Source organism: Solanum lycopersicum, chromosome 1 (genome assembly GCF_036512215.1).
Source record: "Solanum lycopersicum chromosome 1, SLM_r2.1".
NCBI classification, from domain to species: Eukaryota; Viridiplantae; Streptophyta; class Magnoliopsida; order Solanales; family Solanaceae; genus Solanum; species Solanum lycopersicum.
The window spans coordinates 72,459,620-72,476,926 of record NC_090800.1 but is presented as its reverse complement, the minus strand read 5'-3'; the positions used below and the strand labels follow the sequence as shown (position 1 = coordinate 72,476,926).

General features: G+C 33.4%; 1 protein-coding gene across 2 annotated transcripts; it reads left to right on the top strand.

Annotated features, from left to right (window-relative positions):
* Positions 1–1,159: 1,159 nt before the first annotated feature.
* On the top strand, positions 1,160–16,802 carry LOC101244411 (anaphase-promoting complex subunit 7). Of its 2 annotated transcripts, XM_004229161.5 has the most exons (18): positions 1,160–1,402; positions 2,061–2,129; positions 2,331–2,381; positions 2,574–2,711; positions 2,806–2,868; positions 3,113–3,228; positions 3,594–3,678; positions 4,786–4,845; positions 6,911–6,956; positions 8,531–8,604; positions 11,794–11,844; positions 11,927–12,127; positions 12,209–12,253; positions 12,342–12,435; positions 12,557–12,702; positions 15,595–15,824; positions 16,025–16,085; positions 16,383–16,802. In XM_004229161.5, exons 1-18 carry the CDS (start codon positions 1,334–1,336, stop codon positions 16,467–16,469), a joined length of 1,686 nt encoding a protein of 561 aa, XP_004229209.1. In that variant the 5' UTR covers positions 1,160–1,333; the 3' UTR covers positions 16,470–16,802. The 2 variants fall into 2 exon arrangements, with proteins under 2 accessions (XP_004229209.1, XP_010321159.1); XM_010322857.4 differs by lacking the exon at positions 2,331–2,381 and having other exon boundaries at positions 1,162–1,402.
* Positions 16,803–17,307: the final 505 nt, after the last annotated feature.

Below are 17,307 nucleotides of genomic sequence, written 5' to 3'. Positions count from 1 at the left end.
ATTAAGCCAATCCAAACGGGCCCTTAATAAAACTATTATAGTTACCGCAGAGAGAAGATCGCCAAAGGTGAACAAGGGTTTATGAAAGGGAAAAGAATAGAATCTATTTCTATCTTTCAACTTCTTTTGCCTTTTAATCCTCCAAAGTATTAGATTGGTAAACCTCCAAAGTATTAGATTGGTAAACTTTGGTGTGATTTGTTTTGCCTTATAATTTTTTTCCTTGATAAATTGTTTTTAAAAAAGATAAAATAAAAGTAGACTTCTTCATTTCATATTAACTGAATCTGTAAATTAATATACGTTTTAAGAAAATTATTAAAGACATAACTTAAATGATATTTTCTATATTCCCATTTATGAAATCATAAATATTTAAATATTAAAACATAAATAATTCTTTAATAATTTAAATATGCATTCTATTTAAACATCTTAATTAATAAAAACAAATTAGGTCTTTGCTATTCTCATAGTAATTAATTACTATAGCTTTTTTTTTAATAAGACTTTTTAATGTTATTCTTATTAAAAAGTAAAAAATTAAAATAAAAGTGAAGTTGCAAATAAAAGAAGTAAGATGGAAGTGAATAGTTAAAAGAGAAAATTAGGCGATTAAACAAATTTATACTACTTGATTATTTATTATTGCTATAGTTTGCAATAATTATCACTCACGACTAACATTATATATTAATTATGTGGGTTGATTTCGAGTTTGTATAATTAGTCACGTTTGTATATTAATTATGTGAGGTGACTTCAAATTTGTATAATTAGCCACATTTGCATATGTATAATTCGCCAGAATATACAAATACATATGTATAATATACAATTATCTAATCAATATACATATACAATTCACGTCTCTCCCACTCTCTGCCCTCTCACGCTCGTCTCTCTCCTCCCTCTCTCAATCTCGCTCGCCTCTCTCCCAATCTCGCTTGCCATATATACAAATACATATGTATAATATACAATTATCTAACCAATATAAATATATAATTTACATTTCTTTCATTTTTTGCCCCTTCTCTCCTTCCCATGACGAATTGTAATTATCAAACTATACGTATAAAGAATAATTAAACTATTTTTTAGGGCTACACGTGAAAGTTCCAATGATTAAAAAGGTCACTTGTGTAATTCCAACCTTCTCCCCAAACAGTTGTCCCCTTGCAACCTTAAAGCTGTATAAGGGAATTCAAAAAAGCGAGCGGCTTCGAATTCATCAATCCTTCACACTTACTTTCACAGTTTCAGTCTCCATAAACGACCTCTTCTCTCTCTCTCTCTCTTCTTCATCAAACTGAATTCTCATCATCAATCAATGGACGTCCCGAAAGACTACATGACCACTCTGTTGGATCATGGCTTGTTCGCTTCTGCTCAAATGCTCGTAAATTTTCTATAACCCTTAGGGTTTTTGTTTCACTGTTTTATCTAATCATTCGATTTTTCTTTATGAATTGAATCATTCGCTTTGCAGTTTGGATTTCATCGTTTTTATTTGCTGCATACATGATCTTCATTTTGTTTCTCTGGTGATTGAAATTTACCTGTTAACTTACTGAGCTTGAATTCGTACTTACATTGTCTTATCTATACGTATTGATTTTGTTTATTTGGTGATTGAAATGTACCTGCCTCTGCTCGGAAGTTAATTTTAATACCCAATATCTGTTTCAGGTATCAATTCTGTTTGTAATTTAATGGTTAAGTAATGAAAATTCTGTTTCTTTGGTGATTGCAATAAAGGGGTCTTCCACATCTCAAGGCTGAGAGTTTGGTTTGTTTCTATTGGTGATTGAAATTTACGTCTTCTCAAATGCCTATAACTTACTGATGTTGAAGTCTTGCTTTTGTTGTCTTAGATATTGTTATGTTGGTTTTGTTTCGTTGGTGATTGAAATGTACCTAACTCTGCTTAAATGTTAATTTTACTAGCAAATTTCTGTTTCAATTTCGCCATTTTAGGTATCGTATCTGTTTATAATTTATTGATGTCATTTAATGTGTAAGTAATCTTGATCTTTTTTTTGGCGATTCCAATCTAGGGAAGTTTTCTTGTTTCGTCGTCTTCTGTGAATCTTGATACAAGTCCGCACCTCAAGGCTGAGAATTTGGTTTGTTTCTCTTCTCTCTTCTATTCATCTTCAGGACAGATTTGGAATTTTAAAAAACGATGTTAAGTTCAGCTAAACCATGATTTTGTATGTTTATGATTGGTTTGTTGATTTGGCTTGAGTAGAGCAGAATGGATACAAAAGATTTATATAGCAAACCCTGACTAGTTGAGTTGTTTGTCACTATACTTTGTTATTCAGGTGCTTCTTGGCGATGCTTTACTTCGGGACAAAGAGTACAAGAGAGCTGTTGTAAGATAATTTGGTTTAATATGAATGAATTAAAATGTTCTTATTGGCATTAAATATTGTATGCCATATCAGAGTTTATATTGTTTGTGCTTTCGACGATTTGATTATTAGTAGTTGGCACGTTTTTATATGTATGGTACTAAGATTGATTAGATAGTGTTAATTAAATTATTTGGTTTACTAATTTGCCAGCACGCGTACAAGCAAGCATTGCACTGCCACAGAATAATTCCGAAGCAAAATGCATCAGCAGTTAGAAGTTCATTGTCTGCATCAACCAGGTCATCATCGCCAAATTCTTTCAACATTTCTACGGTCAATGAGAATGAGGTATCTTGACTTATAACTTATTGTTGGAAATGTTGAACTAGTCAGTGCACTACTGATGGTCTTTCTCTCCTTCTAATTTTTCATCTTCATATAGGTGAAGTTCAAAATTGCATCATTGTATTTTGTACTCAATGAGAATAGAGCAGCTCTTGTTGAGGTTAGTCATATTTGTGACTCTATTTGGTGTAGACAGTTTTAGAATGTTGGATAGATACCAATCTGTGACGAAAAAGCCAAAAAGGAATTTTGTTTTTTTCTTGGTAATTCTTTAATATTGCTGTGTAATTTTGTAATATTGTTTCTCTGTATAGCTGAATATAGACATTTAGCTTCACCTATATGTATAAATTTGCTTTGGAGAAAATTTTCAGTTGAAGTCTTTTTTCCATAATATGTCACAGATGGAGGGAATTCCCAGCAAAGCAAGAAATTTGCAGATGAATCTCCTGATGGGAAAACTGTACCGAAATTCAAGACATACTCGTGCAGCCATTACATGCTATAAAGAGTGTTTAAGGTCTTTTCTCTTTTTCATTTTTCTACAAAAACTTATTTACCTGTGATAGTGTATATGCATTTTCTTATTTATTTTTCCTTCTTTTGATGTTTTTCTTAATTTCTTGCCTTCTACTTTTTTAGTCTTTGATATTTCATGTAAAGAAAAGAATACGCTGAACAGTTCTGTTGCTCTTTCTCTTTGTAGTAATTTACTTTTAGCCTTCTTATTCCTTCTTGTGTCTGTCCCTGTTTAGTATCACCCACCATTCTTTGATCATTCTGCACAAGGAGTGAGCAATATGAAGTGTCACCAGTTATTGGTTGCATTAGTTAGTCATCTCAGTCTTATCCATCTTAATGTTGTTGCTTTCCTGTTATTCATAGGCATTGCCCTTGCATCATTGAGGCCATCATTGCTTTGGCAGAAATGGGTGTTGCAGCTAAGGATATTATTTCATTGTTTCCACAGGTTTGTTTTACTAGATTTTCAGTATATATATCTATACTCTCCTTTTTGTAAAAGAGATGTTAGTTAAACACTTTTCTTATGAACATTAGACAGTTTTACTGTTAAATGCTTGGTCGTAATAAACATATGTTCAATAAGAATGCCTAGCGGTGCATTTCATTTTTAGTTTCAATTTGTTAATGCCTAAAGTTGTGCGTCTGAATCCCCCCCCCCCTGTATATCCAAATGTGTAGGTGATTAGTATTCATTCTTTTCGTCTAACTTCTATTTTTAGCTTCAAATATGAAAATTCAAATGTAGATCTTCACATGCGGTTGACAATGCTATAGGTTGTGGTATTGCATGGTTAAAGTAGTGAATGGACAACAATATGTCTCTTCTTTGATCATAACTTCCTTTTAATGTAGTTGTCATAACATCAAGGGTATCAATGCTTAGTTGAATAACCATTGGAGCTAGAGTTGTCTACACATCTTTTCTATGCCATGCCCCTGCTGCAGTGTGTTATGGACAATTACTTTTGTGCTTTAGGTGAATAGGGGATAATCTTCTGATAAAATATGAACACCTTTCTACTTGGAAGAATTACAGGTCTAAGTTGTATCGAAGGGAAAAGTACATTTAACACCTGAGTTATAGATAATTTCTTATACCCTGTCCCCATAGTGTCAGGAATTAAAATAACTTTAGTGCAACTTGCAAGATGTATACGAGGAGCGTAGATGGTAAATATCATCATTTATTATAACTGGGATATACCTCTGTTTTTGGATCTTGTTTCTGGACGGGTTGAGGAATCTGACTTGGAGGGTATTGCCCCTCTGCTTTTATTTCACCTCCTCTCTTGTTAACGGTCCAAGGAGGAGTAAAATTCACCTGTAGCCCTCCAATTTTGTTTTCACGTTCCAACCCCTGCATTCCCTTTTTAGAGTCAGAGACCATGGGAGCTAATGATAAATAATAACATGAAAGATATACTGATTCTATTATCTTGCTTGAAACTGTCATTTCATGAGTATAATTAATTAGATGGAGTTTTGTGCAGAATTCATAACATGTCACAGAGCAATAATCGTACACTATTTTGCTTACTTTTGGTCATTGCAGACCCCAACTCGAGGTGCAAGGTCTACTTTTGATCATTTTGATTCAAGCCGTTGGTTGCAGGTTAGTGAACAATTTATATGTTTTAGCTTGCTTTCACTAAATAGACTGAGCTGTCTTTGTTAATCTGATTTTAATTTTTTTACTTTTGTGCTGCGTTTTGTGTGTTACTTAAATTAAATTTGGATATGCTCACGCGATTTCAATATTCACATACTGACAACTTGTTATTGGGTTTTTCAGTTTCTTGAACGTAGAATTTCTTTTTTCTGTTTCTTACCAATCCCATTGCTGGTTACTTTCTCGTTGTGCTACTGTTCATGTAGGGACACTGGAGGAGTTTCTTGTTTTGTTTCCCTATTTACAAAGCCAAAGCTAAACTAGCCCATGTTATTTTTAGTCTAACTCCACATAAGAGTGAGGAAAGTAAAGAGGATCTTAGGTTTCTATATCTATGTGGGGTCGAAACCCAGTGCTACGATGAGTAGATGACAACTTTATATAGGAGAATGACATGGATAATCATGAATGACCTATCTCACAAAATATTTTCTCAATGAATGGGATGCCATTCTGATGTGAAGTATTACTATCTTAGAAGATATCCTTAGGTTACTTACTCATGAGTTGATAGATCAAGTGGTGCCAAACTTGCTATGGTGGCAACACATGAAAGCCACAAACACAGGTTCTCCATGTGGTAAAAAATGAGTGAATTCACAATCAAGGATGTGGCGTGGCTAATGAAGTAGAACAATGTTTGTAGACTAGGGTTCAAATCCCAGTAGAGACAAAAAAATAGTACTCAGTTAATAAGTTATGTGAACCTAGAAATAATAAGACTTTTCTTTTGATACCTGTGGTCTTAAACATGTCGTAACATTTGGGTGGCTATAGAAGTGTCGTTAAGGGTAAAATGGAAAGTTTAAGTTAAATTATTTCTAAATTTATAAATAGGTCATTCTTTCTAAGACAAATTATAAAGGAAATAGAGTTGCATAGATTAAAATAAAGAGAGGAAATGATCTCTCATGTGTGTAAGCTTTGGTGGATAGAGCTGTTAGTACTTGCGCTGGTGTAAGGTAGCATGTACCTAGTGAAATAGTCGATATGCATGTAAGTTGACATGGACACCACCATTGTAAAAAAAAAGAAGAAAAAAAAAGAAATGTTAGTTGAGTTGGATATGGAATTGTTTGTGAACAATTGTAGGCTCCCAATTAATGTGCTGATCCGAGAAAGTATTGTTCTTAAGATGTTCGATCTCTGCATATCTCCGTATATTGGCAGAATGTGCATAGAACACTATATTAGAAAGTTAAATAGAGGCAGACTGTGTTTACTTCTTCAGCAAAAATCTCTTATCACATATGTATATAAACATATAAAATTAATTAAGAAATGGTCAACATACAAAAAGTTAACTTGTAAAGGGACTCTTTTACACCAATTGATGCATAGAAATAGGTAAATATCAAATTAAAGAATTACTTACTCCATGTCATTTGTTCGTCTTACTTTCCTTTTAAGTCCATTCAAAAAAGATGCCTCTTTTCGACTAGTGTAAAAAAGAAAAAAACACCTCTTTTCATTTTTGGCAACTATTTAATTCTAACTTTCCACACAATTCGTTTTGGTACATTCTACATATCTTTAGTTTAAAACCACAAAATTCAAAAGTTTTCTTTACTTTCTTAAACTCCTTGCCAAGTCAAAACCAAACAAGTAAATTGAAATGGAGGGAGTAAATGACTCAAGTTGGAAAGTTTAAGGAAAATAACCATTTTCAGTTAGGAGAGTACAAGGCCTAGTGCTAAGGGTTGGTCGGAAGAAGCAGAGAAATGGGGAAAGAGGTAAAATTTGAGATCCCTTGTTCTGTTGGCTTTGTTTCCATTTCCTTACCATTTTGATTCCAACGTGGTTCAAATTCCTTGTGGTTCACATTCGTCTTTTAGTATTTGAACTTGTCAACTATAATTGCCAACTCTCATGCACCTAAACAGGTGACTATTTAAGATCTTGTCCGAAACTTATCAGTGAAATGTTCACTTTGTTCCAGTTTGTTAAGTATTTAAATTGAATTCATAATGTATATCTGATGTTCAATTACTCTCTTCATCTTGTGCAGCGTTATGTTGAAGCCCAATGCTGTATTGCTTCAAATGATTATAAAGGTGACAAGCTTTACTGATTTGGAATGTGCCAGTTAGACTATTTTAGCTTATGCCTTGTTGTTGCCTATGTTGCTCCGGCTCTCCAAATATATGCCGCAACCATGTTGGATTTTCCAAAACACAATACTTTTGGAGAATCCAACAGGCACCTATCAATATTTTTGAAAAGTCCGAGCGACATTGAATTTGTTGCAGTCTTGCCGTGTCCTTTGAAGCTATTTCTTTCAATTACTTTGGTTTGACCAGATGGAGATTCCATTTGAAGATTTATCCTGCTTTTTCTTTCTAATATTCATGGCTATGCACCAGAAGGATGTGAGATTTTGCTTTCCTGACATGTATATTCATGACAGCGTCACTTTTCATGGCGTAATTTTGTAAAATGGTTTATCTGAATGTAATGAGATGTGCAAAAGCTAAAACAAGCAGATTCAGAAGTGTTGTGTCGACAATAGTAATGCATCTATAAAGCTACATTAAACTAGTTTCATTAGGTAGTACTCCCTTTGTCCCAAATTATGCATCCTTTCTATTAACTTGTCCCATCACTATCCACTTTTATAGGAGGAGCAATTTTCCTCTATTCTTCAATAGTTCTAAAATTTTCTTCTTTTAATAAGGTCAGTATAGAACTCGTACTATGTTGAAAAACTTCCAGATACTTGAATTGATACAAAAGGAAAACTTTCCATTCTTAATTAATAGGGAGGGAATGTTAAGATTACATGCTAATTTGTAAAAATCATTAATATATAACTGAGAGCTTTCAGATTCAGTAAATTAGTTGGATTGTTGCACTACTTTCATACTTGAATTTCCAAATGAAGTCTGACAAGATAATCAATTATGACTTGGAAAGTAGATTGTGGAAAAACTGAAGCTATACTAAAACGAGGAATTGTCAAAATGCTGGAAAATAGCTAACCATAATTTATTGGTTTTGTTGGCATGAACCCCTTATTGGTCTTGTTTAGTTTAATGTTATACCTCTTTGTATCTCCTTCCCTGTTTATACAAGTTTGTATCCTATCTTTACTAACTTTAACTAATACTTAGTAATATCCATTTATATCTCATACAACACTCATGGCCTACTTTGGGCATACTTGGCGAAATTTTCTCAATGTTTTTATGTGTTGTAAAATTCTCACAAAAGAATCTTGATTGATTTTGTTATTGAAATAGACAGATGTACTAGAAGCTAAATTTATTAATTAATGTTAGTAGTAAGATTAGTAAATGTCATATTTTTAGGTAACTTAAAATTTCTGATATCAGCTAATGCAAAATATTTATGAATATAATTCTTTACATGATATGCTATGAAAAGAAATTAAATAAATTAACAAAAATTCAAGGCTGTCCATGACCTGATCATAGAATAATCAGTATTTGAAAATTAACTTTTCCCTTTTCTTTTGATACAGAGGTTGGTTAGATTTTCAGAAAATAATTTGGGGAACTTGATATTTTTGAAAAATGTGAATATAAATAAAAAGTTATATATTCCTTTATACGTTATGCTAATTTTTGTTTGATTTTCCTAATCACAGTGTGCTGTTCTTTTTCTGCAGGTGGTTTGGAATTTTTTGCAGAGCTTCTGCGACGATTTCCCAATAACATACATATTCTGCTTGAAATGGCTAAGGTTAGGGCATAATGAATATATGAAATTTTTTTAAATATGCAACACATACCATGCCACTCCTTTTATTCATATGGCCAAATACATTGATAACCCCTTAAAATTGACATGGACGGCTTAGTTAGACAGTTTTTAACTTTGCCACTGACCACATATATGTCTCATGGATATCTGATTCTAGCATACCTCAAGTGTGAGTTGTAATCTTTGATGACATGTCAAATAGGGGAAACAACGAATGACACGTTTATATTTTGTAAAAAATAATTCTAATGTTTTATACAAAAAGTACTGTACACCAATCAGGGCGGACCCACGTAGAGTCCTCCGTGTGCTCGAGCACTCATTAACCTAGTATCGGATTATATATATTTATGCAGAAATTAAGAAGCATTGGTATAAATTAACATAGTTCACCCAGTAACAAATGGTTTGGTTGTCCAATGAGCACCCATTAACTTAGTATCGTATTATATATATCTATGTAGAAATTAAGAAGCATTGGTATAAAATGAACATAGCTCACCAGTGAACAAATGGTGGGTTGGTCCAATGGCTCATGGTGGGTGCTTACGGTTGTCTTAATGCTGTGTCTGAGTTTGAATCTCACTCTCAATGCGTTCTCTTTTTAATTTTCAAAACCCACTCTTATTTCTTATTTATAGTACTGCTGCCCTTTTGCTACTTTTCCTATAAAAGAGGGTATACAAATAAATACTTTTCCTTTCTTCTTTATTTATTCAAGATAATACTACTCCCTTCATTCCTAAATAATTTTCTTCACTATGCAAAAGTTAAGTTTATAATTTTCAAAGCTAAATTAAATTAAAAAAAATTAATATTTTAAAATTAAAATTTTGATATTCAAAAATTATACTAAAAGTCCAATAAATTACAATTTTTTATATCCATATGATAAAAAAATATGTCTTAAAATGTTGTTCAAGATTGATATTGTTTGACTCTAGAAAAAAGAAACTATGACAGGTGAAAAGGAACAGAGGGAGTACTGTTTTTGCTATTGATTTCAAATATATTTGCATTTTTATGACAATTGTTAAATTTATATTTTGTGAATGGTTGCTAAGTGAGGTTCTGGCTGGTTAGGCCTAAGGGGTTCATTTGAAACCTCTTCGGCGAAAAATATAATATTTATACATAGTTAAAATTATAAAATCTGCCAGTGCACCCACCCTTGCCCCCCCCTCCCTCCCCCTTTGGTTCCCAAATCTGAAAAAACCTTCCCACCACTGATGCTCCCCCCTCCCCCTTCTCTCCTCTTCTTCCTGTTCCAACCATTGAAGTTCACATCATATGCAGTACTTGAAAGGAAGGTTTATTTCCATTGGTTGAAGAAGGCATTATGATGATCTTAACCTTCTTGAATAGTGGAAAAGATTCACTTTTCCTTCCATGTCTCTTCCGAAAGATTTCAACAAGTTAAAGTCCTTGCACATGTACGATGGAGACATGCAAAAAGAGAACCAAAATAATTTTTTTAAAATAGAAGGATCGATTTGAAGCCATTCTCCAGCATGTTTCTTTGACTTTTTCTAGATCGGGTTGATATTTCAGTGTCGCTATAGACTGGGTGTGGGTGTAGGATCTGTACCCAATCTGGTCAACCGGTTTTGGTACTTTGACCAAATTTGAGGGAGGAATTCTGGAGAGTCAATTTTTGTAATCAAACAAAAAGTAATGTGAAATTGAAGAAATGGAATGCCTTGTATAGATAAATTTCTATTGTCACTTCCTTTCCTTTCATCTTCTTCTAGGGTTCTCCTCTTGAACAATATTTTCTCCTTAAGTTTTCCGCATAGTATCTCATTATTTAGGTTTTATCGCTCTACTTTTAGATATTTGAATTATATTTAGCGAGTCCACGCATCCATATCCATACTTGGATCTGTTATCCGTATCCCGGAATCTTACAAATTTAGATCATAGAGGATCCGACCTCTAGATCTGCACCCGTATCGTACACCCGCACCTTAGTCTGAGCAACTTAGGTTGCTGGGAAACAGAGATGGGTGAGTGAAATGAGAGTGAGGAAGGTGAAAAATGTTGAGTTGCATGGTGATCTTTTGATTTCAGATGAAGCTGATTAGAAAAGTTTTTATGGTGGTTGATGAGTCATGTAAGTAGAGCTTTTTGTTATTTGGATTCCTTTGTTGAATGATCACGGGAAAAGAGTCCATATTTTCCAGTGAGAACGAGTGTAGGCCGAAACTCTTTTCATCTTTTTCTCCTTTGAAAGGAAGGAGTCTGATGGTTAAGGTGGCATTGGGTGGATTTAATGGTAATTGAGAGTGTTTCAGGTGTTGTATATGTGAAATGGTGCAGAGATGGTAAAGGTCTGAAGGATATGAACATCAGCTATGAAAGCTGGGAGAGAGAAAAGAGAAGTGTTCTAAGCCAACCTAAAAAAATATCTTGCGCTCAAAAATTAGGTAGAAAGCGCGCATTTGCCATGTCAGCCATGGGTATTTCTAAGACACATGTGCTAAGTCGAGGTGTCTTACTGGTCACAAGGCTATATAAGGCGTCTAACTGGCAGTTCGTGCCAACTTTTATGGGCTATCCAAGTACTCGGCCTTCCTTTTACAGTTGTCCTCTGTGTGTAGCATGTCAGAGGCATGAATATATTAATTGAAATAAATATAAACAAATTACTAAAAATAAAGCCAAATTATTTGATAGTAATTGTGCTTTTTCTTTCTCGTGGATCAAATATTCTCTACTCTGGCTTTCTCCTTTACTAGTGTCACATGTGTAGATAAGTAGAAGTAGTGAACTATAAAATGCCTTGAATTTTCTTTCCATGTTCTAGATTTGTCTGGTCTTCTCATTGAACATCCAACTCCAATCATGCACATTGAACTGTTCGTCAAGGAAATGCCTTATTTTAATGATCGTTCTAAATCACCCAGAAAAAATCCCACATGAAAACTATACTTTTTTTTTCTCTTTACAGCTTTTAGACTATAGAGAACTACTGTTGGTATGTGTTTATTTTCACCGATGATTAAATGCTCATCGACAAAATAAATAGAATAACTCTCTTTTGATGAAAATTGTTTTTATCCTAAACTCTTAAAGGAGATGTTGTCTTAAGTTCCCTCATTAATTTTTATTCTGAAAATGAGAAAATAAGTTATTGTTATCTCTTATCTCGTGTTTGCACTTATGAAGGTTGAAGCCATCATTGGAAAAACTGAAGAAGCTATTACAGATTTTGAGAAGGTAAAACAACTGCTGCGTGCTGATGTGATATTTTATCGTTTCTAAATATACACTACATATTGATATTGCATGGTCTCTGCAGGTTCGGTCCATTGATCCATATGTTATTACTTATATGGACGAGTATGCCATGCTCTTAAAGCTGAAGTCTGATAATTCAAAGTTGCATAGATTAGTACATGATCTCCTGAACATAGACCCAAACAGACCTGAAGTTTTTGTGGCCTTGTCTGTATTATGGGAAAGGAGAGATGAGAGAGGGGCTCTATCTTATATTGAGAAGGTTAGTTTTGTTGAGTTATAGTTTTGAAATTGTTATTCACTAAACAAGAGTAGACTGATAATATTTCGTTTTTTAAACCAGAGCATCCGCATTGATGAGAGGCATATACCAGGTTATATAATGAAGGTGCGCTTTAGATATTTTCTGCCTAGTGGAATGCTTTTCAATAGCACATAGTTTGGTTATTCTTTTTTCTTTTTTAACCAACATCTAGGGAAATATATACTTGTCAATGAATCGACCTGAAGCTGCTGTAGTTGCCTTCAGAGGAGCTCAACAATTGAGACCTGATCTTCGTTCTTATCAAGGTTTGTTTTCAAGAAGGGTGAAGTTTCATTGTTTGGATTGCCAGCATCTGCTTCTTTGAATGGTGCCATTGTGTTGCTCCACTCCTTTTCTGAATTGAGTTTCTTACAAATACAATTCTAGGTTTAGTACGCTCTTATTTAGCGATTTCAAATATTAAGGAGGCACTATATGCTGCAAGGGAGGCGATGAAGGCCATGCCACAGTCAGCAAAAGCTCTAAAATTGGTGGGTGACGTACATGCTAGTAGCACTAGTGGGAGGGAAAAGGTATAATTGACTTTCCTTCTTCTGGATCTTTTGATATTTGGTATTTCTTATTAGCACTGTGTAAGAGGATGAAAAAGGTTTAGTAAGATTTAAAACTAAAAGAGGTAACACCACTAGGGTTCTCATTCACATATTATTGGTTACAATATCATAAAGATGTATTTAGACCTATTTCAAATTGAATCCTTAATATGATTTGGCATGATTGTTAACGGGAGAGATGGAAACACACATTTTCTAGTGCACTTGAACTATTGACCTTAACTAGTTTACACACAGCTGCTTGCACTTGGCTGTAATGGAGAATGAAAAAATATATTATTTCTTGTCAATTCAGTAAAAAAAAAAGTTTGATTATGGAAATGTCTGGGTAGTGCTCTAAAGTAGTTGTAAAGTATTCGAAATTGTTAAGAATTACTTCCTTTGCCCATAATCAGTTACTTTTATGCTTAGAAACTATAACATGCAGTATAGGTCAAACATTGAAAAATTAATAATTTATCAAAATCTTTCAGAATGTCAATCTGAAAGTAAAAAAGTAGTTTAGCTATGCAAATAATAATCGTGTGTCACATCTTTTGGGACACTCTAGTCCTCTTTACCAATGACCTCGTTTTGTTTTTCACCTTTTTAATGTCCAATATAGAAAACTAAAAGTTGAAATAGGTAAATCTATTATACATAATAAGGAAAATGATGATTTTACAACACATTTTTAATATGCAAAAGGGTAAAAGAATGCCCTAAACTATGCAAAATTGTTACTTTATTGAGTAAAATGGTCCTTTTATTGATAAACATATTGTTGCTTTTCTTTTTAAACATTCTTTTTATAATATTTTCTTTTTTGAAGAACCGTCTTCTTGTTCTTTTTCCTTTTAAAATCTATTTAACTAATAAAAAAAGTGAGAAATCTTTCTTTTTCTTAATGTCGTTTAATTAATTAAAATAGAATAATCTCATACACTTTTTTAACTATATATATACACACACACACATACACGTTAATAGTTTAAAAAATACATAAGGTTATTCTATTTCAATTTATTTAACTAGATTAAGATGGAAAAGGAAACTAATTCCTACTTTTTACTAGTTAAAGGGATTTTAAAATAAAGAAAAAATTCTTTCAACTAATATCTTTATTAGGAAAAGAAAGTTTTTTTAAAGTAACAAAATGTTAATTAGGAAAAAGACATTTTTGACCCAATTAAGTTACAATAGAGATATTTTGGACCAAATTGTTAAAGGAGGACAGTTTTACTCAATTTCACAGTGTAAGGGCAATTTTGACCAAGAATAACATACCCAGTGTAATCTCACAAAGTACACTCATAAAGTGGGGTCTGAAAAGGGTAGAGTGTACGACTGTAGCAGACCAAACCTCTACCTTAGAGGTGAAGTAGAGAGGTTCTTCCCAATAGACCCTCGTCTCAAGAGAAGGGCAATCTAGAAAAACAATGTGATGGAGTAAAAGAGGCAATAGATATTAACAAAAACAGTAGATAGTAGCAGAACAATGCTACAACAAAATATTACTATTATTGAACTACATAAAACCATAGCTACAGAAACTGAAGAACAAGAAATCATATATAGCATTTTTGACCATTTTCCATTTTTAATACAATGATTAGTTAATTTTTTTCTTTTTGTGTCAACTGTATATAGGTATATAATTTTCATTTGACATTTTTCTTGTAAAGAAAATTCAGTTTTGCAAGACTTGTGATGTGTTTGGTATGAAGGAAAATGCTTTTCACGAATAGTATTTTCTAGAAAGCATTCTCAGTGCTTCTTCTCCGGTGTTTGATTGATGAACAAAATATATGTTAAAAAGTATTTCCTAGTAATTGATTGGTGGATAAAAAATATTTTTCAAGTCTCTTTTTATTGTTTAATCTAGTGAATTTACATAAATTTCCCCCTTAGACAAATTCTTTTGAAGTAACCTAAAGTTGGCGAGGGTCCTATTACCCCACAGAATCATTTAAATTCACAATAAAATACACCCTTTTGATACATTTCCACAATAGCCGTGTTGTCAAGAAGCATGGGCACATGAAGGAGTATATATACAGCACCAAACCAATGTAAAAATTCCACAGGACACTCTCAATTTGAACTAAATGTTTATGAACTTTATTTCTTTTTCAGCTTTCTCTCTCTCCTCTTTATTCTTCTTCCCAATTTCATACCCTTAATTTGCTCCATGCCGGAGGCTCCTTCCATCTTGCTCTCCACCACCGATCAATCTCCAATGAAGCCATCACTATCGTATTTTATTTTATCTTTTAATAAACTGTAAGACTAACCATACCCAAAATCAAATTATCATGAGATTCAAATTCGAAAATCAAAATCACTATACTAATGATGGGACTTAAACTCCATTGAAATGGAGATTTATAGTTCTTCTTATCCAAAAAGGATAGATAGTAACTCCAAGAAAAATAGGAAAAGAATAATCACCCATCAGAAATAGAATCAGGGACAAAAGAGTTTAACAAAGGAAGAAAGAAAATAAGAAGCAAAAAAAAAAAAAAAAGAACCAGCACCTAACGGTGTGGTCTAATGGTCAATGAAGTGGTTGAGTACCTCTTATGGTAGTACTGAAGCAAAAAAATTCTTTCAGCTATCTTCTAACTTACATATTTCTGAAGATCTGTAAGGTTCATGTATGTATAGATGATTGGGTGGCTTTGTAGATAACCACATCTTTATGTAGGTTCTCTCCTTTTTGGCATGCATCTTACATACGTGACTTCTTCCCACAACATTAATAAAATGTTACCTTATAAATTTTAAAACAACTTAACATATAGCTGTACTTCTGAGTAGCACTTTATTTGTTTCTTTTTCTTGAAATTCAAGTACCAACTCCTTTTACAGGCGAAGAAGTTCTATGAATCTGCACTAAGGCTGGAACCTGGTTATCTTGGAGCAGCGCTAGCCTTGGCAGAATTGCATGTCATTGAAGGTCGAAATGGAGATGCTGTTACTCTCCTTGAGCGATACCTCAAGGATTGGGCTGATGACTCGTTACATGTTAAGCTTGCCCAAGTGTTTGCTGCTACAAATATGCTGCAAGATGCCTTGTCACACTATCATGCAGCACTGAGGTTGTACCTTCTCTTTGGATGCTATTGCAATCTGTTCCTGCCCAATCTTAAGGAATTAGAAGTGTCGGATAATCAATCTCACAAAATCAGCCCTTTATCTAATCTATTATGCTTTAATATAAAGTAAAAAAAATAAAATGGAGCAGTTTGCATGAAAATAGCATAATTCTTGATACTTACACCAATACTCTGCCTATCAGGATAAATCCTCAAAATGAAGCTGCAAATAAAGGATTGGATCGCCTGGAGAAGCAACTCAAGGTTTTGTTTCCTGTTCAACGTGAAAGCAATCTCTAAATATGCTTGTATAAAATCTAATCATGCAGCATAGTTTCTCTGCTAATATTGTAGCTAGTTGTTCTTGAACTTCTCTATTCATGTATACATTGGAAAATTGACTGTGGGATACCAAATTCACTTGGCTGTACCTCTGGTTTACATTGCTTTGCTTCTGTTGTCATTGAATTTTGTAACTTGAATGAACTTACACCAGCACTTCAGTAGACAGTTTTTTTTTTCCCGCTTGTTTTCTTAAATGAACCAATCCATTTTTGGCAGGGAGTAGACCCTGATGCTCCAGAAGAAGACGAGGAGAATGATGTGGAGGATGCTGATGCAGACCAGGAAGAAACCGAGCTCTTATGATGTGGAATGGAAACAACACATCATAAGATCTTCTCCTGGTCTGCTGCATGCACTTATATGAGAATTTGATTCAGTAGGCAGACATCTGATATAAAAGCAGCAGAAATTGGCTTCACCAAGGAGTGGATTATTTCTAGCCTTACCCTGTTGTAATTTATTGTAGTCTCTTATTCTGTCAATGTAAATTTATCCCTGTACCAAAAATTTATTGACATAAAACTCAGCTTACATGAGCTTTGGAAAGCATATTTGCTCCCATCCTCAAATAAATGAGGAAGATTAACTCCAGATGAAAGATAGTTTTATATATGATGATATGAGTTGATACAGGCAGTTTTATGTAGTAGCTGATATCAACTTATTTGTGATTGCGAGTTGATATAGAAACATCATCATCTGTTTGTGTAAAACGTAGACGCAGTGCTTTTCTATTTCATCACAACGGAGTGCCCAGACCTTAAAATGACAATGGGTTTTACCAAAAACTAGCCCTCTTCACTGGTGTGACCACATCAAGTAAAGACACATACATGGAGCACATGCTCATCTACACAACTGTTGAGTATATTTGCTCCTTTTCCCTTCATAATGCTCTTTGCAAAATCCTAACATTCACCACTATTCCCAATAATCCATTGTGGCCAAATTGTAATTTATTTTTTGTATTTGTCAAGATTTTTTCTTGTGATATCTATGATACATTTAAGAAGATAAATGAAAGAAATTTGATCACCAAAGAATTAAATTCAAATTAATCATTCAATTAAAGAAGAGAAATAGTTCATGTATGAAAAGAATTAAACATAGTCCAAAACTTTGCAAGAAGAATCAAATATAT

Bases quoted from the DNA above. Each gene is read 5' to 3' on its own strand.
- LOC101244411 (XM_004229161.5), top strand. From the start codon at position 1,334: ATGGACGTCCCGAAAGACTACATGACCACTCTGTTGGATCATGGCTTG. The intron at 11,845-11,926 runs GTAAAACAACTG...TGGTCTCTGCAG, and splicing joins CTATTACAGATTTTGAGAAG to GTTCGGTCCATTGATCCATA. The intron at 15,825-16,024 runs GTTGTACCTTCT...TCTGCCTATCAG, and splicing joins CACTATCATGCAGCACTGAG to GATAAATCCTCAAAATGAAG.